The sequence below is a fragment of the Lodderomyces beijingensis genome (assembly GCF_963989305.1).
Source record: "Lodderomyces beijingensis strain CBS 14171 genome assembly, chromosome: 5".
Lineage (NCBI taxonomy): Eukaryota > Fungi > Ascomycota > Pichiomycetes > Serinales > Debaryomycetaceae > Lodderomyces > Lodderomyces beijingensis.
The window spans coordinates 1,496,369-1,509,324 of NC_089974.1; the positions used below are offsets into that span (position 1 = coordinate 1,496,369).

At 44.4% G+C, this 12,956-nt stretch overlaps 7 protein-coding genes across 7 annotated transcripts; 2 read left to right on the forward strand and 5 right to left on the reverse strand. All coding sequences in view use genetic code 12, as the record gives it.

Annotated features, from left to right (window-relative positions):
• Window positions 1-34: 34 nt before the first annotated feature.
• On the reverse strand, window positions 35-1,951 carry LODBEIA_P45260 (uncharacterized protein; the record flags this gene model as incomplete). The annotated part of the gene is made up of 1 exon (XM_066974757.1): window positions 35-1,951. One exon carries the CDS (start codon window positions 1,949-1,951, stop codon window positions 35-37), a length of 1,917 nt encoding a protein of 638 aa, XP_066831464.1.
• Window positions 1,952-2,403: 452 nt separating this feature from the next.
• LODBEIA_P45270 (uncharacterized protein) lies at window positions 2,404-3,618 on the reverse strand (the record flags this gene model as incomplete). Its single annotated transcript, XM_066974758.1, has 1 exon — window positions 2,404-3,618. The coding sequence occupies one exon, from the start codon at window positions 3,616-3,618 to the stop codon at window positions 2,404-2,406; it is 1,215 nt and encodes a 404-aa protein (XP_066831465.1).
• A 607-nt stretch (window positions 3,619-4,225) lies between these two features.
• LODBEIA_P45280 (uncharacterized protein) lies at window positions 4,226-4,945 on the reverse strand (the record flags this gene model as incomplete). Its single annotated transcript, XM_066974759.1, has 1 exon — window positions 4,226-4,945. The coding sequence occupies one exon, from the start codon at window positions 4,943-4,945 to the stop codon at window positions 4,226-4,228; it is 720 nt and encodes a 239-aa protein (XP_066831466.1).
• A 1,246-nt stretch (window positions 4,946-6,191) lies between these two features.
• Window positions 6,192-6,752, forward strand: LODBEIA_P45290 (uncharacterized protein; the record flags this gene model as incomplete). The annotated part of the gene is made up of 1 exon (XM_066974760.1): window positions 6,192-6,752. The coding sequence occupies one exon, from the start codon at window positions 6,192-6,194 to the stop codon at window positions 6,750-6,752; it is 561 nt and encodes a 186-aa protein (XP_066831467.1).
• A 307-nt stretch (window positions 6,753-7,059) lies between these two features.
• Window positions 7,060-8,643, reverse strand: LODBEIA_P45300 (uncharacterized protein; the record flags this gene model as incomplete). Its single annotated transcript, XM_066974762.1, has 1 exon — window positions 7,060-8,643. One exon carries the CDS (start codon window positions 8,641-8,643, stop codon window positions 7,060-7,062), a length of 1,584 nt encoding a protein of 527 aa, XP_066831468.1.
• A 1,340-nt stretch (window positions 8,644-9,983) lies between these two features.
• LODBEIA_P45310 (uncharacterized protein) lies at window positions 9,984-11,696 on the forward strand (the record flags this gene model as incomplete). The annotated part of the gene is made up of 1 exon (XM_066974763.1): window positions 9,984-11,696. The coding sequence occupies one exon, from the start codon at window positions 9,984-9,986 to the stop codon at window positions 11,694-11,696; it is 1,713 nt and encodes a 570-aa protein (XP_066831469.1).
• A 148-nt stretch (window positions 11,697-11,844) lies between these two features.
• On the reverse strand, window positions 11,845-12,933 carry LODBEIA_P45320 (uncharacterized protein; the record flags this gene model as incomplete). Its single annotated transcript, XM_066974764.1, has 1 exon — window positions 11,845-12,933. One exon carries the CDS (start codon window positions 12,931-12,933, stop codon window positions 11,845-11,847), a length of 1,089 nt encoding a protein of 362 aa, XP_066831470.1.
• Between the last annotated feature and the right edge of the window lie 23 nt (window positions 12,934-12,956).

The following is a 12,956-nucleotide window of genomic DNA, read 5'->3' on the forward strand; positions in this document are numbered from 1 at the left end:
GCTTTGTAAGGGGTTCAATATATATAGATATACCTTATGCCAAAGTAGCATCCAATTCTCGGCATAGATATTCGCATTCAGCATTAAAATCAACATCAAACAAGCCGACGCATTGATACCTGATTTTCAACTGATCATTAAATGTATCTTGCTTGGCCCTAATTCTGAAATTAAACTCTTTGAAATAGTTTTTCTGCATGACTTCAGCAACGGGGTTCTTGTCACTAGCGGCTTCTTCTTGACTCAATTGCATCAATTGATTTGCATCCATTCCTAATAACTTCTTTGCTTGTTCGTCAAACAAGGTGACCCATATTTGACCCGATGAGTCCATGATGGCACAGTTCAAGATATAACGCCATGTGGGTTCGTCGTATTCGATATTGCAACGTTCACAGGACCACTTGTCACCTAACTGGGCCAATTTCTTGTTACATGGATTCGCAGGTCTAGTGCTATCTCCCGAGTTACTGAGTCTATTATTGCATGCGGGATAGGCAAAGTTGTCAGGCTTTGAATAGGAGAAGCTTGCTTTCGTGGTGAAGTATTCCGGCTTGTCACCTCCGTTAGCACCAATGTTTTCTTCTTCTGCTTGAGCAATCAATTTTCTTTGCGCAATCTTTTCCTGGGCTGATAATCCTCCCGATCCCAACTCATTCTTTAAGGACTTGTAGTTGTTTTCCTTGACGCCTATATTATCGTACCAGCCTTTCAATTGGTACGACTCTGGTGTGCCTGGGTTGGGGATCAAGGAACCCGATTGCGTCAAACCCAAGGTTCTTCCATTGAAGTCTGACACTTTGCAGCCTTTAAATGCAATCACGGTACCTTCTTCAACATTGAAGTCCAAAGCGGTGTTGTTCCATAAACCCACATCGATGGCAAACCCAGTTTCGTCGACAATGGTGATGTCTCTTCTATCGAATGCTTTACCCGTGGACTTGGCGGTGATTTGGAAGGAAGGATTGACGATTTTTAAAGCGCCCATAACATCAACGATGGCATTTTGTTCCAAGTTTTGAATTTGGTCCAATTTGACAAAATTGAAGCTTAATTTGGGTACATCGGATTCATCAAAACACTCGGTGATTTCGGTGTCTTTATCAAGTTGTAACTCATATGGATGGGACAAATTGTTGAATTTCTTTCTAGCTGCGGAAACTTTGGCCTTTGAGATGTAGTAAACTTTGCCTTCTTCAAGTAAATTGTGGGCTCTCTCTGCCGTTTCATTAAATGCCGAAGCTTTAATTTCGTCCGACTCATCAAGAAAGTTTATGCTCGACACTTTGCCTTCACCCTTGGCATTTGACCAAGTTCTCAAATCACCCTTGTACGAGACGCGAGCTTTGATGGTCCAGTTGTTTTGATACGGAGACAAGGTTTCAATTGGTGAGATTCTTGGTGCCGGGGCTCCACTTCCGGCAGGGGCACCTCTGGGTTTGGGGTATTTGGACATTTCGTTGGAATAAGTAGAGTGTGCAACCGGTGGCGTTGCTCTTGTAGGAGCAGGAGATTCGTTTCTAGCTCCGGAATCCATCGAGTCTTGTTTCTTGGCAATTTGGAAATGTCCCTCGTCAGGATGCTCAGCAAAATAGTCATCGACACCAATGGGCTTCTCCACCGTCTTCTCGCCTTTGTTATTCAAGATTTCAAAATCTTCAATAAGCACGAAGTGCTTTGTCGAGCCCAACAAGGTGTATTTGTTGATTTGAATGGTGGCGTACCTTGTACAATTGTTGTTTTCCAAATAAGGCGTACACTTTTCGTCTATCAAGCCATGTGTGCTATAGATGCCATCAGTGATGAGCACACGGTACTTCCTCTGGTTATTGATGGTGTCGATTGCCTTCATGTTTGTTATTTGAACAACAATCTGCTTAACGGGTTTACCAAACCCGGCTTTGGAGAAAATCTCTTTCAAAGTTCCCTTGGAGAGCTGGAACGAGGTCATCTTTAATCTCTTTTTTTTTGATAATTTCCGCAAAAGATTGAAAGTCGTAGCTATGCTCGTGTGTGGGTCGAGGGTGAAGTGTAGAAAGACTTGTGAATAATGGATTGCCCTCTGTGGTTTTTGGTTTATATCGCGTATCGGGTGGTGGATGAAATGACGCGTTCCATCCGTTTCTGGTCACGTGCGCAAAAATTAGGGTCGTGCACGTTTTCCCTTTTTTTTTTAGCAGAGGCTATCAACACAACATACAACAGGCACTATCAAGGGCACGAGAGAGCATACTATGTGATGGCGATGACGGTGGCGATGACAGTGGCAATGGCAGCCTTTGGCACGGCATTTAGAGATGAGAGAGCAGGGATTTGGTTTTCAACCGAGGTTTCTTTTTACAGACACACTGACATTTCTTCTTCATGTTGACTTTATGGTATGTATTTATTGCGACGATCCATCTATAATTTTGGTTGCAAATCCACCGCGTGAAACAACTCGTCACGGTTATTGATCTTGACAACGCCGCTCTTTAATAGTGCCTTTGTCAAGTCGTCGATCAAGTCATCGACGTTTTCAATGCCGATACATAGTCTGATGAGATCTTCCGGGAAAGCTCGTTCTTCTCTCGTTTTAGCGTCAATCGAAGCGTGCGACATTCTGCAAGGCATAGAAATCAACGAGTTGACACATCCAAAGGAAACCGCGATTCCAAAAATGTCTGTGTTCTCCACGATTTTCTCACTTACTTTGATCGATCCCGTTTCAAACGATAGGACAGCACCGTACCCCGAGCACATGGAACTGTGAAGTTCGTACTGTGGATGCGATTTTAGTCCCGGGTACCTGACTTTGAATCCAATATTTTCCAAAAATTTAGCAATCTTGATGCAATTTTCCTGTTGCCTTTCGACTCTAACTGCCAAAGTTTTCAATCCTCTGCCTAATAACCAACAGTCAAATGGCGATAAACCGCAGCCAGTGGAGTTTATCACATAGTACAACTGTTCGGATAATTTGGTCGACCTTGTAGCTATTACGCCAGCCATGATATCATGATGGCCATTGAGATACTTGGTGGCGGATTCGTATTGGATATCAACTCCCAAATCCAAGGGAGTCATGAAAATTGGAGACATCATCGTGTTATCGAAAACCACAACCAAGTCGGGGTTCACCAGGTGCGCATAGTCGGTTATGCTTTTAACATCAACCACTTTAATCAAGGGATTGGTTGGCGACTCCAAGAAAATCATCTTGGTCTTGAGGTTGATTTTCGATTTGATCAACTCGGTGTCGGTTGTGTCATAATGATGAGCAATTAAATCGCCCTTTTTGTTCAAATAAGTCAACAATCGGTGGGTGCCTCCATACAAGTCATCTCCTGCAATAACTTCGTCCCCCGGTTTCAACAATCTTGTTATAACATCTAGACATCCCATACCTGATGAAACGGCAAATGCATGTTTAGCCTTCATGATTTTAGCAACGTGGTTCTGCAAGTGGGTTCTTGTTGGATTCCCCGATCTTGTATAGTCGTATTCTCCCATATTGGAAAGCGAAGGCTGCTTGAAAGTGGCCGATTGGTATAATGGGGGCACGGAAGCATTGTATTGATCTCCTGATTTGGACAAGACCAACTCTGTCTCAAGGCTATAGTTTTTCTTTGGAGCCATCCTTTCTCTTTTTCCTCAGCCCTAAAAATATTTGTTTGAATCTGTGCTTAGTAGTACTTGCTTGTAAATAAAAGATATACGGTCTCGACAAGAAAGAGTCTTGTATGAAATAGAATAGTGTTTTGAATAAAAGTGAAAAATGTCTTTCTGCGGAGGATATGATTCTGTCAAGCGAAAGGAAAAGAGTCAGAGATTTATCTATGGCATCATTTAATATGACAGGTCACGTGCCACGCATCAAAAAAAAAAAGTACCAGACCTTCGGAGGTTCCGCATCCTTCCAGTTTCCCTCTACATTTGAAGTTCGGTTGATTAGAGATAAAATGTCACAATTACTGGATTGATCGAGTTCTCTTGCATTCTCAACTTGGATCTCTAGATGCACCTTTTATTTGCATTCAAGTAACTCGCTACTGCGACGAGGAAAAAAAAAAAACAACCCTAGACCCTAGACCGTGAACACTATCGTCAAAAAGAAAGAGACGGAGAGAAAAGAACCACCCCCCCTTCGCGCTGGAAGACGTTATATTTGCAGTCTTTTCTCTAGATATAAATCATCCTCCTCCAGTTCTTTTAAAAAATCTTCACATTTGCTTCAATTTTGTTTCTAAAGATCGGTCCTGGTGAATTTTCTCAAATCGGTGGGTTCTTTACCAAGTAAAACCTTCTGTCCGCCAAATGGCTCGCACGAGGTTCTCTTGTTCAACACAGGTCCATCTTTTTCCAATTCTTTGCCAGCCTGCAAGTTTTCTAAAAGCTTAACCGTTGCCTCGGGTGTCAAGTCTTCGTAATAGTCATCGTTGATGGCGAGCATGGGTGCATTCACACAAGCACCCAAACATTCAACTTCTTGAAAAGTAAACAACTTGTCAGCCGTGGTTTGACCAGGCTTGATTTTCAAGTGATCCTTTATTGCCTTCATTATTCCGTCACTGCCACACAATTGACAGGGTGTGGTGGTACATACTTGAACATTGTATTTACCCATGGGGTGTCTGTTGTACATGGTGTAGAAAGTAGCCACTTCGTAAACTCTCATTGGGGGCATATCCAACAATTTGGCAACGTAGTTCATGACCGAGATCGAAGTGAAGCCCAATTGACGCTGGCCCAAGTCCAATAATGGCATACATGCGCCCTTCTTGTACTGCGGTGGGTATTTTGCAATGATTTCCTCGGCTCTCTTCTTGTTTTCGGAGTTGAACTCAAATGGTAGTGATGTATTGTCTTCTTTGGTTTCTCTGTGTACTGAGATTATCGATGAATACCTTTTCGCAACTTGTGCTGTCGGAGCTAGACTGGGTTTGTAAAATATACGGGATAACATTGTTGCTAGGAGCTAATTTCTATCTGTTTCTTTCCAATATGGTGACACACTGAGGTACTTTATCAGGTGGTAGCTTGGTGGTACAACAAAATCTGCTTATTTGTGACTACTCGTGGCTCTTGTTGTAGCTTGTTGTAGCTTGTGGGCAGCGGCTGGTCTTTTTATTCTTGATGATTCGGGCTTTCCAAAAGCTTACTGGTTACCTTTTCTTTTCCCTCTCCCTCTAAAGTGATTTGGTTTGAAAAATATTTGATTGGTTGTGTGTGGGCTGAAGCGGGCGCTACCAGATGTGCATTTGTGAGAGGACCAATATGATGAAGCTTAAGTCAAATACCAATTGACCTGTCAGATCCTTAACCTTCAATATATTTCTGGCAAGAGCCGTTTGACATATTGGGCAGCGGCATTGACCGAGCCAGCTCTCTTGGTGGAGTCAAATACAAAAAAAAAAAGTTGAATACTGAATTAATTGTTAATTGCAGACCTAGACATGCAATGGAGGTACAGTTGGATCAACTCAGCAAAGGAAATGAAATGACAAAAACAGGCTTTATATAAAGATGTTCAAGAAGCAAAGAGATATGAGGCCTGCCTTCAATTACCCCATCCAACTGTGTGTGGGTATGGGGGTTGAGAGGAAACCACTGTAGTGATTGCAAAAAAACCATTCTAGGTCACGTGACTCCTCGTAGACATCATGAACTTTCCACTCCTGTTTTTTTTAACTTCGCTAACAGTTTGGAGGTGCTCTGCCTTCCCCGCAAAATCCCAATCCAAAAAAAAAAAAAAGAATAGAATGAAAAAGAAATCGAGATTAACACAACCTTGGAAGTGATATCATGCAAAGTTAATGGATATAAGAGAAGTTGATCTTTTGGCTAGACCGGTGTTTAGTTTGAGGTTTATTTTTGGGAATGGATATGGTAGAATATACGTGTAGTGTTGACGAGTGACATCACACTAAAGCCATTATCCCCAGGTCAGCGATAATGCAACCTTATGTGTAAGCCCGTCATTTTTTCTCAAACGTAGTTTTGCAAGGGGAACAGGGTAATGGGCAAGGAGGGGATTGAGTAAGGATCGGGGAAGAGGGGAGGTAGGCTAGAGCCACTTAGATTACCCAAGGAGAAGATATACCCTTTTGGAAACCATATATAAAACTCCTGTCATCCTTGTTTTAGAACAATTCAACCACTTTATTTCCTTGAAGAAACCCCAATCTAAAGTGATAGTAGTAGCACCAGCAATGCCGAAAAGAGAAGTTGAATCTGAACCCAAAACCGACTTGTTCCACTTGGAAGACCCCTTTGACTCCGAAGAGCCCGGTCTCGAAGGAGCATGGGAACACGAAATGGAAAAGAAAAAAATCATACGAGACGACTTGCGCAGCAAAGCATGGAAACCCCAACTGCGAGAAGTCGAGGACCACGATATAGGCGAGAACTTTGGCGAGCACCGCGAAGCGAGAACTTACGAGCACCATTCCAATCTTTTCAGCTCATTGCCCCATTTGCATTTTGGCAGTATTACCAATTATCCCGGATTCAATGAGGACTCCCGTGGTGGCCAAGGCGGCCAGGGCGGGAAAAATGAAGATGAAGAAGAAGGAGGGGGCGGCGACAAGCGGCAGTTGAACAAGACTAGAGACGAAACGAGAAAGAGTCCCGCAATGCGCGAGCATGTATATGGGCAGCAGCAGGAGATGGAGGAAGAGGATGTGGATCGTGGAGGGAGGGGCAAGAAAGCCGGTGGCGGGTCCAGCGGCTCGGGCGGCGGGGCTGATGATTTCATTAACTTGTTGGGGTAACCCTCGGATTCAATTGGTGGAGGACGAAGTGGTTCATGATGCGAGAATCGAATCGTTTTGGGGCATTTTCCTGTGGTGACTTGATTTGACTTGGAAGTCAATTGGGAGAAAGAGAGGAAAATAAAAAAAGAAAGATCTCGGGCTCGGGCTTTTGATCTTTGGCCTTTCGCTACAAACAAACTATTTATGTAGGATTAGTAGCTTTCATGAAAGAAAAAGCATAAAAAAAGAAAAAACAAATTTCAATGTGTATTCGATACATTTGAAAATCTTTTTAGACGGTCTCTAGTAGAGATGATGTAGTTTTCTAAAGAATATTTTTGCGGTCAGCTGAGCAAGCATAGATTGTCTTTCTCACGATAGATGCACGTGCTTGTGCATTTTTCCAAGAAGAAGCTGCGGGTGTAGAAGTAATCGATGATGTTGAAGTGGTAGTAGTGGAATTGGCAGTAGCTCCACCAGTGAAAGAAGAGGAAGGAGAAGAAGAAGTGGAAGCACTTGCGGCTAAAGTTGATGATAAAGGTGATGATGACGACGACGAGGTCGATGATGATGATGACGACGAGGGCGATGATGATGATGACGAGGGCGATGATGATGACGACGACGACGGCGATGATGATGACGACGACGGCGATGATGATGACGACGGCGATGATGATGACGACGACGGCGACGACGTAGCTGCTGAGATGGTGGTTTCCGAGCTTGCCTGGTATATAGTTGCATAAGTAGCTGAAGGCTTGGGTGGGTCTTTAGTAGCCACAGGCAACTCGTATCCAGAAGCAACGGCAACGGTTTCACTTCCCTGTTGATCAGCTGGCTTATATTTAGCAAAATAGATTTCACCATTATCATAATCCCAAACGGAGTAATAGTATTTGAGCAAATAAAATGGCAATGTTCCCGCGTCAGCATCGATGTTGATACCAACAGAAGCCTGGGGGATTCCAGCATAAGTTGAACCATTCACAACCTTTGTTTCCTGGATGATATCGCTCAAGGGGAATTTCAACTCAACACCTTGTGCGTCGATAATAATTTCCTTGTCACCAATGTTGTCAACGTTGAAATAAGTCAACCCTTCTTCTTCATCTGCAAAGGAATCGCCTCCAATTGCCGTGAACAAATTGGCTAAAACCGGAGTAGGAGGAGCGAAAACATCGGCTCCACTATCAATGAGATACAACGTGTCCTGATTCGAGATGGTGATATTGCCGAGTTTGATTTCATTGACTGTAAAGCCCGGCACCGAATAGTAGTCCAATCTTGGTCCAGCACTACTGAGTCTCTTTAAGATCGGCACTCTATTGAGTGGAGCCTCGTACACATCCTTGTGAACACCACCAAACAACAATGACCCACTATCTGCTTGGCCGTTGAAACCGAAAAGTACTCTCTCAATCAGGCCTTGTTCCTTAAGCAAAAAGGGGAAACTGTTGTATTCAGGTTGAATAGCCTCTGTGTAAGTGAACCCAAGACCAAAGATGCCGTAGTAGCCATTGAAATTGTCCGGGGTAACACCTGCAACACCAATGGTCTCGTTCTGAACAACGAGTCCGCTAGTGCTACTAATTGTGTCATAGGCCTGGTACATCTCAAACGGCTCGATTGAACCATACCAGGTAGTGAAAACGTTTGTTGTGTTGACGAAACTGACAGACTTTTTCGGGTCATAATACGGGGTCAAAAGGACAAAGTCAGTAGAGCCAGTGTCAACAATCACATTGTCAATCTTTTGCGGTGGTGTACCAATGTACATATCTTCAATGTAGTACATGTCTTCCAACTTCAATCCAAATTGGTGAGCCAAAGGACCGCCACTGGTTGGAGCCGGAGCGCCTGCAAGTTTGCTTCCAAGAGACAATAATGCTGAAAAATTGATAAACATGGCTGTAGTTGCCGGACATCAACTAGCACATAATTCAAGTTTGTGGAAATTTCCAAAGCCATTTATATAAAAGCACTTGGCTCCCCCTCCTCCCTCCTTCAACATCATTTGGGAACAGAGGATCCAAACCGTCTGACCATAATTTCGTTTAGATCCGTTTGGATCCAAATATCCGGACTAGTCTGTCATTGGTTTATTCCTTGTTTTTTTTTTTGAGCATTGTTGCACTAGACACGGACCAAATAACCACCACGTCAAATTTGAAAGATTTCAAAAAAATTACCCGATTGAGCTTCCACAATCAACCTTTTCAAGTCCAACGTGTTTGAATCCACTTATTCCACCACGGCTAGCAGAAACAACAAGGATGTTGTTATTCGGGAAAAGTAACAATGAGCTTGAGAACGCAGACGCTTGTCATTTTATCGTGAGTCAAGTTGTGCTCGCGGCATTGACAATATTCGACGCTTGAAACCTGGAAAAAAAAAAATTACTCTGTGAGCAACTTGGAAACCTTCAAAACTCTTTTGGCGATGAAAATGATGAAATGGACCACGCACTTTTGCCGGAGCCATTTGAGCTCTTGGGTTAACCTTAACATAAATAGCCTAAATGGAGGTTTGTGAGTAGAAAGAAGTCAAGAAAGTAACCAGTTTGGTTCGATTCTTTGAAGCCCTCTAAATCACCCCCCCCTTCCCCCAGGAAAAGCTGTTTATTCACCCACGGGGGATCCCAAGTAGATGCTACTCTAGCTAGGTCTTTAGAGCTTTTGCTCAAAATCAAGTCATAGTGGGTGGTGTGCGTTGCTTTACCCGTGGAAACTCAACCTCGTGCCATCAAACAAACAAATAAACAAAATCCTCCCTGGAAAAAGTAGATGGCGAAGTATCGAGAACATGACGGTTGCGTTTCCCAGCAGACTGTTGCTTTCATCTTTGTAGGTGCTGCCTAGATGAAATGGGAGGGGTTGAAGATGAAATCTGAGGCCACGTTTCATTTTCCATGATCAGTTCAGGCCAAAAAAAAATTGATCAAAACGACGTGTGTTCGGAGCGAGCATGTTGACCACCCCAAAGGTCCTTTATCAAGCCATCTTTCCTTGCAATGGTGTTGGGTTTTCAAGAAGATGATACACGTATCGTATACACATGTATGTATCGAAATGTACCGGTATCAAGTACAACCGTGAACTTCAAAATTCAGGGAGAGAAAAAGAAAAAAAGTAATCAGCGTACGGGAGACAAGGTGACCGCTCTCACCACCACCACCAGCATAACCACCACACGAGTGTCAAACTCAACTTGCTAGAGCACTTCATCCTTTGAGTCGGAGGAAGAGAAATGGATAATAAACAAGGACGAGGGTCTCTCCATCCCTTTGAGACGCCCAAGTCACCGTCGCGGTCCACGAGAGGCAATGGATTACTTCCGCCCATAGCGTCTGGATCTCCAAGAGGAAAACGAAGTAACAACGCCGTGTTCAGTGACCGATATATCCCTAATCGGACGGGGGTAGATTTGCAGGCTGCATTCAGTTTGTCCAGTGACGACGTACTACCGGATCTCCGAAACAGTGCAAATGGAGATAACGATATCGAGATTCGACGGGAAGAAGAGGCTAACCGGACGTTTTCAACGGTGTTGAAAGCTGAGTTATTTGGAGACAACGTTCCTATGGCTACTGCCAACCTCCTGCCGAGTGCCAATGCCAATAGCAGCATGCGACCGAAGACGGCTGGTTTGCGGCAGAACCCCATATCATCGTCATCATCACATAACACGGGGACACCTCCGAGATCAGCTGGCTCTTTATCTGCATTGATTGCTCCCGGCTCGTCAGCTGCATCCTTCTCCAGCAACAGTGCCGGTAGTGGGCAACAACGTCCCGGCACATCTTCCACCTCTTCATACGAGGCCGACGACGTCACCGCGACTCCACGGCGGAAAACTAATTTATTTACCTACCAGTCACCGAAAAAGACGAGACCTATATCGAGGGACTTGCAACAAGAGTTGTTCTCGCTATCCCCTGTGCGACAAGAGTCTCAAAAGCTACTACTCTTGCCGCAGAAGAAACCCAGATCCATATCTAAGGTTCCGTATCGGGTGCTCGATGCACCTGAGCTTTCGGATGATTTCTATTTGAATTTGGTGGATTGGGGCCAACAGGATATCCTAGCGGTAGGATTAGGCGATAGTGTCTATTTATGGGATGGGGCTACGCAATCGGTTGATCGCTTGTGCAATTTGTCGAGCAAGGACAAGGTTACTAGTCTCAACTGGATTGGTGCAGGCACCCACCTAGCGATTGGCACTTCTAAAGGGTTGGTGGAGATTTGGGATGCGACAAAGATCAAGTGCGTGAGAACAATGACTGGTCATTCGTTGCGTGTGAGCTCTTTGGCATGGAATGAGCATATCTTGTCGAGCGGCTCCCGAGACAGGACAATCTTGAACCGAGATGTGCGAATCGAGGACCACTTTGTCAATAAATTCGAGTGTCATAAACAGGAAGTATGTGGTCTCAAATGGAATGTCGAAGAGGGCAAGCTCGCAAGCGGAGGTAACGACAACAACTTGTTTGTATGGGATGGCTTGAACCCCAAGCCGTTGTTTCAGTTTACAGACCACACAGCCGCGGTCAAGGCCATTGGCTGGTCACCGCACCAGCGAGGGATACTTGCCTCGGGCGGAGGCACCGCTGACAAGACGATAAAGGCTTGGAACACGCTTTCGGGGAACTTGATCCACGACGTCAACACCGGTTCGCAAGTGTGCAACTTGATCTGGTCCAAGAACTCAAACGAGCTTGTCTCGACTCACGGCTTTTCGCGAAATCAGATTATCGTGTGGAAGTATCCTTCGATGCAACAAATTGCGCAATTAACAGGTCATACATACAGGGTCTTATATTTATCATTATCGCCCGACGGCGAAACTATAGTTACTGGAGCTGGAGACGAGACCTTGAGGTTTTGGAACGTGTTTGAGAAAAACAGACACAACGAAACCCCATCCTCTGTTTTGTTGGGGGCTTTCCTGCAGCTTCGTTAACTGTAAAATAAAGAATTAAAAAAAAAAAACCAACGACAAATAATTTTATAGAGTATTTAAATGAAGAAAACAAGATTCATGCTTGGTAATTGTCTGACCTCAGAAACGACTTTATGTTGTTGATGTAGAAGTAAAGAAGGAAAAGGGTTCAAAGGTGCAAAAACTTTTCTTGAATCAAATTTTCATCATCTGCTGCAGGTGATGGTTTTGGTGGTGGCTGCAAATTGTTGGCTGTGATCCAGTGTTGGAGACGCGCATAAGACAAAACCACCTGGTCCATTTTGCCTTTCACGACAAGTACTCCCATGTGCTCAAAAGTAAACAAAATATCTTCCTTTCGATACCCAGTCTGCTGTGACAATTGCTCGAGCGTAAAAGGTTTGGTGACGTTGCGCCGCGTAGTTAAAATGGAAACCAATTTCTTGGACCAAAACTTTAAATAGGCAATCTGGCCAAATGGCGACAAGGGCACCTCGGGACCACTGCACTCGTAGGACTCGTGCCTGGCTATTCGGTACAGGAGTTCAATAAGCGTCGCACCAATGCGTCGTCTTTGAAACGGCGGGAACACGCAGATGCAGGCCAAGTTATTGGACAGCTCATTTGGAATCATTTCTTTTGAAAAAAAGCCCATTGGTATGAAATTGCTCTTGCCTTTTGTGTTTTCCTTCGCGTAGTAGATGTAGAAATTGAAATGCTCGACGTTGTAGTAAACGGACTTGTCCTCCAAGAATAGTTTGCCAAATAGACACAAGTTCTGACAAAACAAGGGCTCGCGGAACCCTCGCACCTCTCGCACAATGATATCTTTCTCGTAGTCGTAGTATATCAAGCGGCCAATTTTCGGTCTGGCCGTGTTTAAACTACATCGTCGTGTGTGCTGCGCAATGATATAGTCGGTGGCCTCCGCTGCTCCTGCTGCTGCTGCTGAGTATTTGAAGCAATACTCACACACATTCAACCCATTAATCCACAATTCATTCTCCTCCTCGTGTACTTTGGACCGCCGGCGCGACATGGGGTCTAGTGCCACTTGGTTTGCATACTCATAGCCTAGCATGTCATGAGAACCTTCGTGTGGGTAAAAATAAGCGGCGTTGCCGAACCACGGTTGAAACTTGTAGTTACCGAGCGTCACCGTTCCAATGTTTGCCGCATTCGATCGTCCGTAAAAAGTGTTGGGGTCCGGTGAGCCATCTTTCTCATGTGCATCTTGACTAGTTTGGTTCGGCAGCATTCAAACTCATGGAGCTCCTGTGA